This window comes from Raphanus sativus, chromosome 7 (genome assembly GCF_000801105.2).
Source record: "Raphanus sativus cultivar WK10039 chromosome 7, ASM80110v3, whole genome shotgun sequence".
Classification (NCBI taxonomy): Eukaryota; Viridiplantae; Streptophyta; class Magnoliopsida; order Brassicales; family Brassicaceae; genus Raphanus; species Raphanus sativus.
This window is the reverse complement of record NC_079517.1, coordinates 17,459,624-17,472,795: the sequence shown is the minus strand read 5'-3', so window position 1 is coordinate 17,472,795 and position 13,172 is coordinate 17,459,624. Positions and strand designations below refer to the sequence as shown.

At 37.9% G+C, this 13,172-nt stretch overlaps 2 protein-coding genes across 2 annotated transcripts; both read right to left on the bottom strand.

The window, feature by feature from the left end:
* Positions 1–5,837: 5,837 nt before the first annotated feature.
* Positions 5,838–7,910, bottom strand: LOC108814425 (uncharacterized). The gene is made up of 6 exons (XM_018586994.2): positions 7,416–7,910; positions 7,149–7,241; positions 6,843–7,073; positions 6,657–6,759; positions 6,352–6,581; positions 5,838–6,271 (listed from the first exon to the last, which is right to left on the bottom strand). The coding sequence occupies exons 1-6, from the start codon at positions 7,739–7,741 to the stop codon at positions 6,040–6,042; spliced, it is 1,215 nt and encodes a 404-aa protein (XP_018442496.2). The 5' UTR covers positions 7,742–7,910; the 3' UTR covers positions 5,838–6,039.
* Positions 7,911–8,423: 513 nt separating this feature from the next.
* On the bottom strand, positions 8,424–9,778 carry LOC108818127 (calmodulin-2). Its single transcript, XM_018591002.2, has 2 exons — positions 9,540–9,778; positions 8,424–9,081 (listed from the first exon to the last, which is right to left on the bottom strand). Exons 1-2 carry the CDS (start codon positions 9,613–9,615, stop codon positions 8,708–8,710), a joined length of 450 nt encoding a protein of 149 aa, XP_018446504.1. The 5' UTR covers positions 9,616–9,778; the 3' UTR covers positions 8,424–8,707.
* Between the last annotated feature and the right edge of the window lie 3,394 nt (positions 9,779–13,172).

Here is a 13,172-nt window from a genome sequence, read left to right as displayed (position 1 = left end):
CCACTTTATTTTAGTTAGCGTAATGGATATTAGCTGTCAAAATTATTTAGTTAGTTTACAAATGAAAATATGATGTAGTTAGACAAAAGTGTCTGAGTATTGATAACTGTTTGATTGTGTCAATAAAATTCACAAACTGTCTTACAGTGTAATTATTTCGTACTAGCAAAGTAAAATAAAATCCAATTTATACTAAAAATATATGAGTTATTATCTTTCGCAACAGAAGATTGCTAACTCTCGTAAATTTGGTTTTATTATAATTGAATAACATGGACCAACAAAAAGTCCAGTTAGCAGTTATGTCAATGTGGTAGCTAATATTTTTTTGGCAATGAGTGGACAAATGTTAATGTGACATTTTATTGGTGAAAAAGTTATCATGTCCGCGGCCAATGCAAGCATGCCGAGTATTACACAAGCTAGCATCATTAACAGGGAGTATATCTTCCCACAAAAAGTTCTAACAAATTTATTATTAGTATATCTTTTGTATAATTTAATAAATAGTTAAATTTTAAATTATGACACTGAGAGCAACCAATCAAAAATCAACATATGTGTAAAGAGTATCTTACTTTTAAAAATTATCTAAATGGAGAGTTAATGATTTTTCTATGTTCGGTTTTTATTATTTTTCAATATCTTAAAATACTAAAATCTAACTTTCAACAGAACCGATGGAGATGGTGTTTTACACCACAATTACTCTACCACCACAAGTACATCAATCTATCACAATTCTAGATAGATGGTGTTTTACAGATGGCTCATGGAAAGATAAGAATTATTTCTCGAGATAAGATTGGTTTAGTACTTTGGAAGGTTTTGAGGGACTAATAGAGGCACGAAATGTTCGGGCCAGTATTCCCTCCCTTCACTCGGAGGTAGAGGCTTTAATTTGGGCAATGGAGTGCATGAAAAAATTTACGACAATTTCAAGTTACATTTGCAACGGATTTTTCTCAGTTGGTGAAGATGGTTTCGGAACCAGAGGAGTGGCCAGCGTTCGCAAGTTATCTGGAGGATATTAAGAGTTTACAAACCAGTTTCCAGAGCTCACAACTCATTCATGTACCAAGAACGGAAAATTCAAGGGCAAATCGTTTAGCGCAGTGCCAGACAACAATCGTCTTTCGTCGTTCACATGGATGCAGAACTCCCAGTTTGATGTGTAGAGTCTATATGAGTCTGTTTATTTGATGATAAAAAAAACTTTCAACAGAACCCGAAAATGACGGTCTCTTAATGCCCATGCCTACTTTTTATTTAATTTGAATATTAAATTTGATATGCTTAAACTTTTAATTATGATTTTACTTTAGCATAACCTTAACAGATCCAACTTAATCTCTGCTTTAGAAACCTCTCTCTAGAATTATTTCTGCTTCTCTTTAGACTTTCCGACGTGGTCAGCCGCTTCCGGCCGGCGGGTTCGGCTCTCCTAGCCACCGTCGGTCCGACATCAACCTTCTTTTTTTTTTCTTTGCTTTGTCTCGGCGGTCGTCTCGGTGGAGTTGTATTCGCACCAATTCGTTTTTTGTTTCCGGCTATTCATCGGCCTTTGCGGTGGTGGTCCGGCAATAGTTCTCCGGAAAAATATGGGTTATCCATCGTTTATCTCCAGCGTTAGACTCCGGGGCCGTGCCGTCTCTTCACGGATGGTGGTCGCCGGCTTCATTTCTCGTAGATATGTTTCGAGTTGTGGGCAAGGGTGTTCCTTGCGGTGGTTGCGAGGCCGAATTCGGATGAGATCTCGGTGAGACCGATGGATGCTCTACGAAGTTTGGGCCTCTCTGTGTTAGACTCCGGTTCTTATGTCTTCAATATTTGTCGTTGGAGGTAGAACTCAGTGGTCATGGGTGCTTCTCTCGGTGTATCCGGTGGATGTGAATCGTTTAATTTCAGCGTCGAACTCTATGGAGAAGGAAGTGGGCGTCTCATGATTCCGGTGAGGTCGCGGTCTTCAATCTCGGCGGCGACTGAAAGCTCTTCGAGATGACGAAGCTTCATGTGCTGACACGCGTCTCAGTGGGCTGCAGTTTCGTCCACGTGGGGAGACGTGGCGGGTGTAATGGGCTTTGGTCTCTATTTTCTTTGGGCTTGACGGTTTAAACTGCTTTGTATTTTGTTGTTTGGGTCGGTTTGGACCTGTCCTTGTACTTTGTTTTTCTTTTATAAAATACCAGATGACAAAAAAAAAACCTTAATAGATCCAGAAAAATCCAAACTCAAACAATATACGGTTGTTTTATGACTTTTGGGATTGATACAAAATCGATTTGAAATCGATGTGTTATATATCTAGATCCGACATATACAAGGTCGCTTTCTCTCTCTTCGAAAATTTGTCTGACTTCTCTCTAAACAAAGAATAGTCGTGCGGTGGCTTTCGGCCGACGGGGTGGGCTCCCACAGCCACCGTCGGTCCGGCTCTATGTTTTCTTTTTCGTTTTTCGTTTGTTTAGATAGTTATCTAGCTTCCGGCGTCGCACCTCCACGGTGGACGGTCGGCTTTTGCCTCCGTCGTTGCGCCTCTTCTCTTCAGGCGAACGGTCGGATTTCGGTTTCTGCGTCGTACAGCTCTTTCAGCGTCGACGGCGGCTATGATGGAAGTTTCTCGGTGTTCCGGTGGTGGCTCGGTGGTGTCTTGGCTTTGCTTCTCGTTGGGAACCTGTCGGATTTTGGTTTTCTTCGGGGAAGGAAGTGATGGGGGTGAAGATGGTGACTTCGGTGGCTCGGGATGAGCTCTTGGGACAGGCCCGATGAAGCTCTCCATTTCAACGAGTCCAGGCGAAGAGGAGGAATTGAGTGGATCGGATTCTTGATCCGGTGGTGTTTCGGGGTCCTGGTGAAGCGATGACGGCTTTCTCCGGTGGTGATGAAACCTAGGCGGTGAAGATGCGGTGGTATGTTGACGTATGCGCCTCGTTTGTGAGGTTTACACACGTGTCCCAGGGTGAAGTCAGTGTTTGACGCGTGTCCCTGTACGCGGTTTGGCGTGACGCGTTTTCAACCGAAAGTTTGTTCGTTTTGGGCCATTGTTGGGCTCGGGTGCTTCAGCCATTTTATGGGCCTTTTATGGTGTATATTTGTTGCCTATATTTGGGATTTTTGTATGTTTGTTGGGCTTTTTAGCCTTTTATATTAATATCAATAGAGGAAAAAAAAATCTAGATCCGACATGTACTTTCAAAATTAATAAAATAGAATATAATTTAAGATGTGTTAGTGACTGTTACAGAACATAACCAAAATTCAAAAAACAAAATCAGAATTCGAATGATTATCCAGATGCCAAGGCCGATCATGATTATCCAAATGCCAAGGCCTAATGATTGCTATATGTATCTTACCCATACGCGGTTAGTTGTCTTCAGCACGATTTCCTTTACAATTTCTTTATTTGGTTAAGCAAAAAAAAAAATCATTATTTCATAACAATACGGTACCTACGTCTCAAGAAGTCATCCCATCGGACCAAAAAGCAAAAGCAGTGTACTGCTAAATGGGCTTCTTCTTTTGGTCCATTGAGCTTCATCGCCTTCACGGCTCTCAAGGTAGGTGCAACATTTGTAGGGTGTGAAAGTCAGTGTAGTGCCAAAAATGTTTTTTTTTTTTTTCGTCGGCTGCCCATCTTTATTAGATCAAGTGGTGGTTAGACGAACCGGTTCTCCGAGGATCCCTTCCGTCTGACCGGGTCTGATCTATGTGGGTAAAGGTATAGCCTCTATTTCTTGCCTCCTTAGCTAAAGCGTCTGCACGTCCATTCCAATCCCGTGGAATATGAGAAACTCTCACATCCTCAAAACCCTCCTGGAGACTCCGAAACAAGTCGGTCTCTCTCACAAAAGCCGGCCAATCCTCCGGATTTGTGACCATATCTATTAGGTCCGTACAATCTGTCTCGAACCTCATCGTGGTTATCTTCATGTGCCTAATACATAAAGCTGCCCAGAGTAGACCTTCCATCTCAGCATGCAAAGCTGAGAAGGTCCTACTACATGCTCGCAATCCAAAGAATTCAGAGCCCATGTGATCCTTAAAACTCCACCCTAAGCCACTGACGCTGCCATTAGCGATCCATGAAGCATCGATTTGGCATGTCAGGATTCAGGGTGTCCAAGGGAGCGCTGTTTCTATCTCCATAGTGAGGGAGTCATCGAGTTCCTCCTCTACTTCCTCCTTTTCGTTAGCCGTCCTCCAACACTCAGCCTCCAGTGAGGCGTGTTGAAGAGTCTCCATCGGGGATACCACTTTCCCATTAAAGAGCTTGTCGTTCCTCGCCTTCCAAATGTACCAACGGATCCATGGGAATGTATCGAATTTTGGACTCATATGAGCCACTTCTTTTCTCCTCCAAAACAGAAAGTTCATGTTTTGGTAGATAGATGTACTCGGGAAGTAACCTGGAAGGGACGGATAGTCCGATAAAGCCCAAACCTGAAGGGCCGGAGGGCATTCAAAAAGAAGATGATTAATCGACTCCACTGGGGCAGCACATCTAGGACAACTCCTATCGGTACCCAGGTGTCTATAAGTAAGTCTCTCCGCCGTTGCCACGCTACCCGAGATAGCCTGCCATAGAAAATGCTTCATTTTGGTCGGAGCCTTAATCTTCCATGCCTGTCGTTGTAGGCATGTGAAGCTCGGTTCCTCAACTCATGTATGTGTGAGACTCTGTTTGGTCGATCGTAGTAGATCATAACCGGTTTTGACTGAATATACTCTTGATTTTGTGTGGTTCCAAACATATCCATCCGGAGTCAAGGACCTAGAAGGTTTGAGCCCAAGTATCAAGGGGATATCATCTAGATGAAAGAAATCTCGTAAAAGTTGTATATCCCACTCCTTGGTATCATCCTTAATAAAAGAATGAACAAGAAGTTGGGGAAGCCGGTAAACAATATGGTCGGCTGGTCGAGGTGGTCGTGCCAATGAATTTGGAATCCAATGCTCAATCCAAACTCTCGTCTCTCTACCCGAGCCAATAGTTTTCCGTAGGCCCGAGAGAAGTAGCGGTCTAGCTGCCATGATACTACGCCACCCATAAGATGGTGAGTATATTTTCCGGTCTTCTAAGGGGGAGGTATTGTTATAATACCTTCCTTTTAAGACACGTGCTAATAAAGAATCCGGATAATGAATTAATCTCCATAATTGTTTTGCAAGAAGCGCTATGTTGGAGCCAAAAATGTTTAGATTATGTCTGTTCATGGATGTTTTGTTTTATGCGCTTCTGCTTTTGATATTTTATACATTGTTTAAAACTTAACTTGACTAGGACTGTGTTGTACCTTGTATCTATATATCATGGTAAACCACAGTAAACTTACCGACCTCTACGGCCTCATATTTGCTTCATTCTTTTCCCGGCTTTCTTTGCCTACTTTCAGTAGCTCTTCTCCTCCAACACCAAGCAGGAACATCGTTGGGACTATATCACCCAACACAGGTCGCCGAGCAGAGGCAAGACTCCTTTCTTTTCTCTTATTGTCATCTGAAACCGAGCCATCTGAAGAAGCCATATCTACATTGGTATCAATGGGTTTTGACAGAAACGCAACAAGACACGCGCTCAAGCACGCCAGAAGTAACGTCAACGCCCCCCATAAACATCCTTCTTGAAGCACAATCTCACTAATTCGAAAAAAAAAAGAGGCTTGTTCCAGATTCCAAAACAACACAATAGGAGAATGCCTCTGCTGTCATTGGACCAACCTTGGAGCCAACATTGCCTCACCGTACATGATCGGACCAGAGACCTTACCAACTTTCTCTTTTTCCATTTGTAGTTTAGGATGAGTTGCTTAGGTTAAGTAGCACAGATTTACAGGTTAAGAGAAACACTGAAAAGGTTTCTAATTTGAAAACATTACAGATCTTATATCATCTGTTCTTCTTGTATAACACATTTACACAAGAACCACCCAGAACCAGAATAACTATACTCTTTTCTTTTTATACATAACTCTAATCCAGCATTTGACTCCAAGATAGTGGCAAGTGATAAGACCTAACCTTGTGAAGGCACAAACTTTAGCTCATTGATTCTTTTCTTTTATCCTCCATGGTATACACCGGTATCTCCCAGTTCTTGTTCTTCTTGGGATCATCAGTTAAGGTGAGATCCGTTTCATACTCTTTAAATGTCTTAAAGAATGTTTTGGCTCCCATCATTACCAATCTCTCCACCATGAATAACTGGTAGTTATTCTTGATTATAGGATCCAGAACCTCACTAAAGTTCGATGAGTAAGCCAGTTTGTACCTGCAGTACAACCAAATCCAACGACATTTCACAAATGAGCTTGCACACCATTCGAGTCGATCCGATAGAATGTAGTTTACCTGACGGCGAGAGGAGAGAAGAATCCGGGAGTTCTCTCATTAGAACCAATGAAAAGAGTCCTCCCTGGTGGGATACGCTTCTCTATCCTGTGAAGGATAAACTCTGGTCGTGTATCTCTGTCTAGATGAGGAAACTGAATCCTCTCAACTCCGAATCTGTCTTTTCTGGTCTTCAGTTTGTCCCCTCGGCGAACGTGGATAGCATCATAATCACCAAGTTGTGCTTTTATCTGTACCAAAAAAAACAAAACTTGTTCAAGCTTAAAGGCTTCACACCACAAGATGGATGCAGAGTAAACAACAACCTTTTCTGCAGCGTTTCTCAAACTTGCAGCTGCCATATTAGGGAGAAAGGAGTAAGGAAGCATGACGTTGCTACGGTTGCCTCTATCTTTGCACTCAACAAACCTAAAACCCAAATTATCAACAATGTCAAATGAGATAAAAGGGGACTCTAAATAGCTTAAGAGGAGAAGGAAGTGTGTATTTACCAAGCAAGAGGACTTGCGGTTCGGTTAATAATCAAGAGATTAGAGTAGTGACTCTCTGTTAACCTATGGCGACTAACTCCATAAACATGCGCAATCCCTCTTCCTCCCAACTTCATACTTGTGGATAAAACAAGATGCCATGTCTTGGAGTCGTCCAATATCACAGGTATCTTCTCAGATATGAGGTCAATGTCGTACAGGGAGTCCATTGCACAAGAGCTCCCTACCCAACTAAGAAAAGTAAAACCTTTTGCGTTAAGAGATATCACTCTAGAAAGCAAACAAGTATCAGAGAAGAGAACTCACCCATCCTCTGTAGCTTTGTCATCAGAACGATCGAGAATACCTTTCTTATTATGTATTGGATTGATACACATTCCAGAAGGCATTACAAAGGTCCTGCAACAGCAAAACTATCAAGAAACTGACCCACATAAAAAGCTTAAGCCTTTTTCATAGAAAGCCTAAACTATATCATCTCACTGAGCTTAACCACATTAACATTCTAATCAGAATGTTGAGAACTTTAACCCATAATAAAGGTAAGAACTTTGAAGCTAAAAATAAAGTTACCTGTTGAGGAACAAGGCTTCTTCAAGTGCACACCTTAGGCTAGATTCTTGGTGACCTAAGCCTGCACAAGTCTCGCAGTTCTTCCCAGGACAATCGATTCTGTTTCCCCAGTACAAGTACTTGTCCGAAAGCGTGTGGAGTCTCTTGCCACGAGGAGATGCCACGAAGTAATCGATTAGGGTCTGTTGATACGACGGTAGACCCAATTTTCCGGTAGAGATCACGGAGGAGAGAAGGAGGAGGAATGCGAAGAGGATGAGAAGGAGAACAAGACGGCGAGATCCAGGAGAGGGTTTGGTCCTCTGAGCTTTGCTCATTGTCGCCATTGAAGTGTGAACAAGGCGAAGAATCCTGATACTCGTGAAGATCTGATCTTAAACGGTGCCGTAGAGAGTCTCCGATTCACCGGGAGTAGAAATAAGTGACGTGGCGGATCCCAACATCCGTTGAGATGGCTCAGATCAAACCAAAGATCCCAACATCCGTTGTTTTGGCTCCACAACAACGCTTTAGCAAACCGGTTAATCAAACCAAACCGGACCGAACTGAGATAAGAACAATTCGGTTTTTGGAAATAAACTCGGTTCAGCTAATAAACCAAGATCTGTTATTTTTTTAAAACGTCTGAATCGATTATCATCGATTAATTATGCTATTACAACGATGAGAATATTACAAAAACGATTTTATAGCCGACAATTCTACCACCATGAGAATATTACAAAAACGATTTTATAGCTGACAGTTCCAAATTTCTGATAAAACATTGACAAATCCGATCAATGGTAACCGTAAACATTTTAATGTTAATCAAAATGTGTGAACACACATGTGCCTTGCGTATACTTTACCTCTTTAAAAACTGGAATTTAAAGCATATATTTCATTCAGAACCGGCTTGGATAGTAAGTAACAAGCGGCCCTGATGGTAACAAAACACATTGATACTTTTGTTGAGGTAAGAAGTAAGGTGTTTTCTTATTACAAAGAAACAAGGAGAGAGACAGGGACCACTTTAATGGAGAACTGCATTTAACAAAACCATGATACAATGCATTTACTAGAGACCATCATAAGAAACCACCGAAACTAGACCAAGTTACAACTGACAAAAGATCAATGAGAAAAAAACCAAGCAACGACTTAAAATGTTCAGACTTCAAATGTAGAGCATACAAGGAAGCAGACATGAGTCCCATGAATAAGAATTTTAAAACATAACAGTAATATAAGAATAGAGGCAGCAGCAAACCAAGTTTTGGACACTTCATTTTTTGGGTCCAAAACCTTAATCACTTAGCCATCATGACCTTGACAAACTCCTCATAGTTAATCTGGCCATCACCATCAACATCAGCTTCCTTGATCATCTCATCAACCTCTTCGTCAGTGAGCTTCTCACCTAAGTTTGTCATCACATGGCGAAGCTCAGCAGCTGAGATGAAACCGTTCTGGTCCTTGTCAAACACCCGGAACGCCTCCTTGAGCTCTTCCTCGGAGTCGGTGTCCTTCATCTTGCGAGCCATGAGGTTCAAGAACTCGGGGAAATCAATGGTGCCGTTACCATCAGCGTCAACTTCATTAATCATGTCTTGAAGCTCTGCTTCGGTTGGGTTCTGTCCTAGAGAACGCATCACAGTTCCCAGCTCCTTGGTGGTAATGCAACCTACAAAAGGAATCAAAAATCAAGATTCTCTACTACCAAAAAAACACTAACAATTACAAAACTCAACAACAAGATTATCATTTTTCAGACAAAACTCAAAGCTGAAAAGAAACACAAGTTTCTCTCTTTATATTATCTTTAGACAAAGCAAGACAACTTTTTCAGACAGACAACAAACTCAAAGCAAAAATCTGTAGAGAAGCAGACATCTTAGGTAGATCCAAATTCAAAGTTTGTCTCTTTATCTCTTTCATATAAACAGAGTTTTGGGCAATCGAGAGAGAAAGAAACTAAAGGACTAGTCTAGAGATCAGGAAACGCAGATCCGTACGATACAGAGCAATCCTCAAAGAGTCAAACCAGAGATCGAATCAGTCGAAGCCAAATAATCACATGCATACGCAGTAGAAAAAACGTATGTTTCAACAACATTTGGGAGGGTGGAGAAGAAGACGTACCGTCACCATCCTTGTCGAATAAGCTGAAGGCTTCCTTGAACTCGGAGATCTGATCGTCGGTGAGCTGATCCGCCATTGTTCCTTTTTCTTTTCTTTTCTTTTGTTTTTGAAAGAGGAAGAAGAAAAAGAAGAAGAGAGATTAGAGAAGTGTCAGCGAGGAAACGAGAGAGACACCGTCTTTATCGGATCCTAGCTAGCTATATTAACGACTTTTACTTCGACCCGTACCCGGTTTTGGACCCGGACCCGATTATTAGTTAATGCTATTAATAATGGTTTATTTCTTCAAACCCGCCAGAGTGGACGACAATGATCGCTCTTCACACGTTCACGCGGTCTGTACGCGGAGCGTTGACTGTCACGTCTCTATTTATGATTGGCTCTGTTCGGGTTTTGTCCTTTCTGATTTTTTTTTACTTTTTTTTTTTTTCTGTAAACTAGGAGGTATCTGGGTCTTTGGCCCAAATAATCCTCCCAAGCCCGGGACCAGTCGGCGCTAATGCCGATAACATTGGCGTAAAGCATCCTTCCCAACGGGAATCGAACTAGGAGTGCAATGAAACCTACTCCAAGCACTAAACCACTAGTGCAACGCACCGTTGGTAGTCCTTTCTGATCTTACTAATTTTTTTTTTGTTTGGTTCACTATCACAGTAAAATGTTTTCAGTTATTAGCAATATTGTTACAAAATTTTAAAGACCATACTAGATCATGACCCGTACATATGCGCGGATTTATCTTTTGATTCACATATTTTATATACATGTTGTATATTATTTAAGATTTATAATATAAAAAAGTTAGAATGATCCGGAATTAAAAAAATCGACCCGGACAAAAAAATCAAATACATACTTAGATCCAAATGTTGAGAATTCGAAGAACTCATACCTGAAATGAACAGATTTATACCCAATTCAGTGAGCTAAATTTCAAACATAATACCTTTTGTTATATTTTTAATTCATTTTTTTAGGTTGGTGAAATTTACTATTTATTCGGAAGATTTTTGGCTAACTTAATGGTATATATTCATAGGTTTCTTTTTTTCTGAACAGGAAAAAAAAAGATTTGGGTCTTGATTAAATTTATCTTATATAACAAATTGTTGCTATAAATAATTTTTATATAAACTAATTTGTAACAGTAATATCATTTTTGTTATAAATTAGTATATCATGGTTTATAGGTTCAAAGTATAGAGTTAGTCGTCTTCATAGTATTGCTAATATTGATAGATGCAAGTTAATGAATACAGATAATATATTGTATTATTAGTAATTTGTCGTATAATATTATATGTTAGTAAATGTATTATTAATAATCTATCTTATAGTATAATATGCTAGTGGATGTATCTAACTTATAGTAAAATATATGCAATATAAGGAAACATGCGTAGTGGATATAATAATAAGGTAAGAAGTGAAAAACTATGGTAATGGTTGATATTAATTATTTATAAAAAGGCATGTCTAATAATAAGTAGATTACTATAGCATTAATTATATAAGGTCCAACTTTAAAATCCACCTAGAAGAAGTTGTAATGTTTCTGTTTTAATAAGATAGACTAGATTTTGACCCGCGTTTTCAAAACGCGGGATTTATTTTCTTATAATAATCTTTTAGTAGAGATAAAACTATATTAATTATAAAATTATGTGTTTTAATATTTGATGACCAAAATATACAATAGTGTTAATTTTTTTATCTTTGCAAAATATTTCTACTCCTAAAATATCTCTCAAAATACAATACAAAACACATTCTATTCCTCATTACATATTTTAATATTGTATGAAACAAAAAAAAAACAAAATATGTGTATAATAATTCTGTTTACTTGTAATTAAAAAGAATTAAATATAGTGTATTATACGGGTTTTATAATACTTTTGCAACAAAAAATATAGGAAAATTAGTGAGCTTTGATTTGGGCATATTCTGAAAATACTTTCACTCCAACCCATTAGATAATAAACAAGCCTGAAGTGCTTTAAATATGGAAGTGTACTGCTTCTATGTGTATATAAATTTGAGATGCATAAACTATTTTATATATCTATTCAGTTGGCCTTTTATATAGCTCTATAATCTCAGTTTTTAAATGTGCTACATATAGTATTTTAGGCTAAGTTGGTTTGGGTTAGCGGGTTAAGTTTTTTTTTTAGAAAAGGGTTTAAATGTTTACTATATACTCCTAAGAAAGTATTAAGTTTTCTAGGATTTTAATTTTAAAAATACAGGCTCTGGATTTATTATATCATTTAAGAAACCGAAAATATTGTTAGGATGAGATTTGGTTATTCCTAAATATTAGGATAATAGTTAACATTAAATTTAGAATACTAACAGAAAATATAATATTAACCATACTCTATTCAGTTAATGTTTTATATAACTATACTATTAAAGTATCAAACTGGATGATTATTTGTACATCATATTGGATTTAGGGCGAAGTGATTTTCAGGGTTAATGTTTAATATCAGATTTAGAGTTCAATAAATGTCTTCATATGAGTAGTATCAGTACATGAACTTTTTAAAAAGTTCTATACAAATTTTTTAAATGATTATATCTATTTATATAGTGTTATGTTGAAAAATATGGCCTGACATATATGTACATGAAACGTGATATTATTAGTAGTTGAATGATTATAAAGTGCAATGGTAGAAAACATTAGAATTTATTATATGTTACGATTAACTCACACATTTGTGGACTGACTAATTTATTTAAGAGAGGAACATACATGTATTTAAAGCATATCATTTTCGTTGATCCGTTTATAGTAAGTATTGATTATTAGTTTAATATAAGAGAGATTAGAATATACGGGAATAGTTTCTTTATAAATGCTATAATAAGTTTTTTTCTAAATTTTATAATACGTTTTTAGATTTAGGTGAAAATTAATTAATTAATGACATAACTAATAAATATAAGAGTGGCATACCTTGTAATTATATAAGAAAATCAATGGCAGAATCCTATTAGGGATTCTGCTTTAATAGTATAGATATGCACGATTCCTCTAATCAATTGCCTAATATAGTATATGATTATATGATGTATATATGATGAAACATGATGTCAAAAAATGATGGAACATAGAGATACATGATTTATACTTATAAAAAAGTTTACAAAGAAATTAAAATCATTTGTGGTATTTTTATTCCAGTGGCTTGATTTATTTTTTATTAATATTTTTATATCAAAATATCTGGATTTTGAATCCTAAATATGAGATTTTCATAATTATATATTTAAAAAACTATATAAAATCTTTAGTATGATGCATCAAATATAATGAATTTAGCCATGTTCTCGAAGTAAAAAATTATATAAAATTTTAAATATAGATTTTCTATTCTTGAGGCGAAAAAGTGGTTCGTTTGGAACCACATAATGATATATTTTCATAAATCATTTGGTTCATTTAGAAGGAAAAAAATGATAAAAAAAAATAATGGAAAAAGTTCTTTTCCGATTGGAATTCTACAACTATCTACCTTAGAAGCTGAAAGTTGGAGAACTGCAAAAACCTGGAAGAAGATGTGGAAGGAAGAACCTGATGAACACCAGTGACATACTGACACCCAATTCTTGCCTTGATACTCA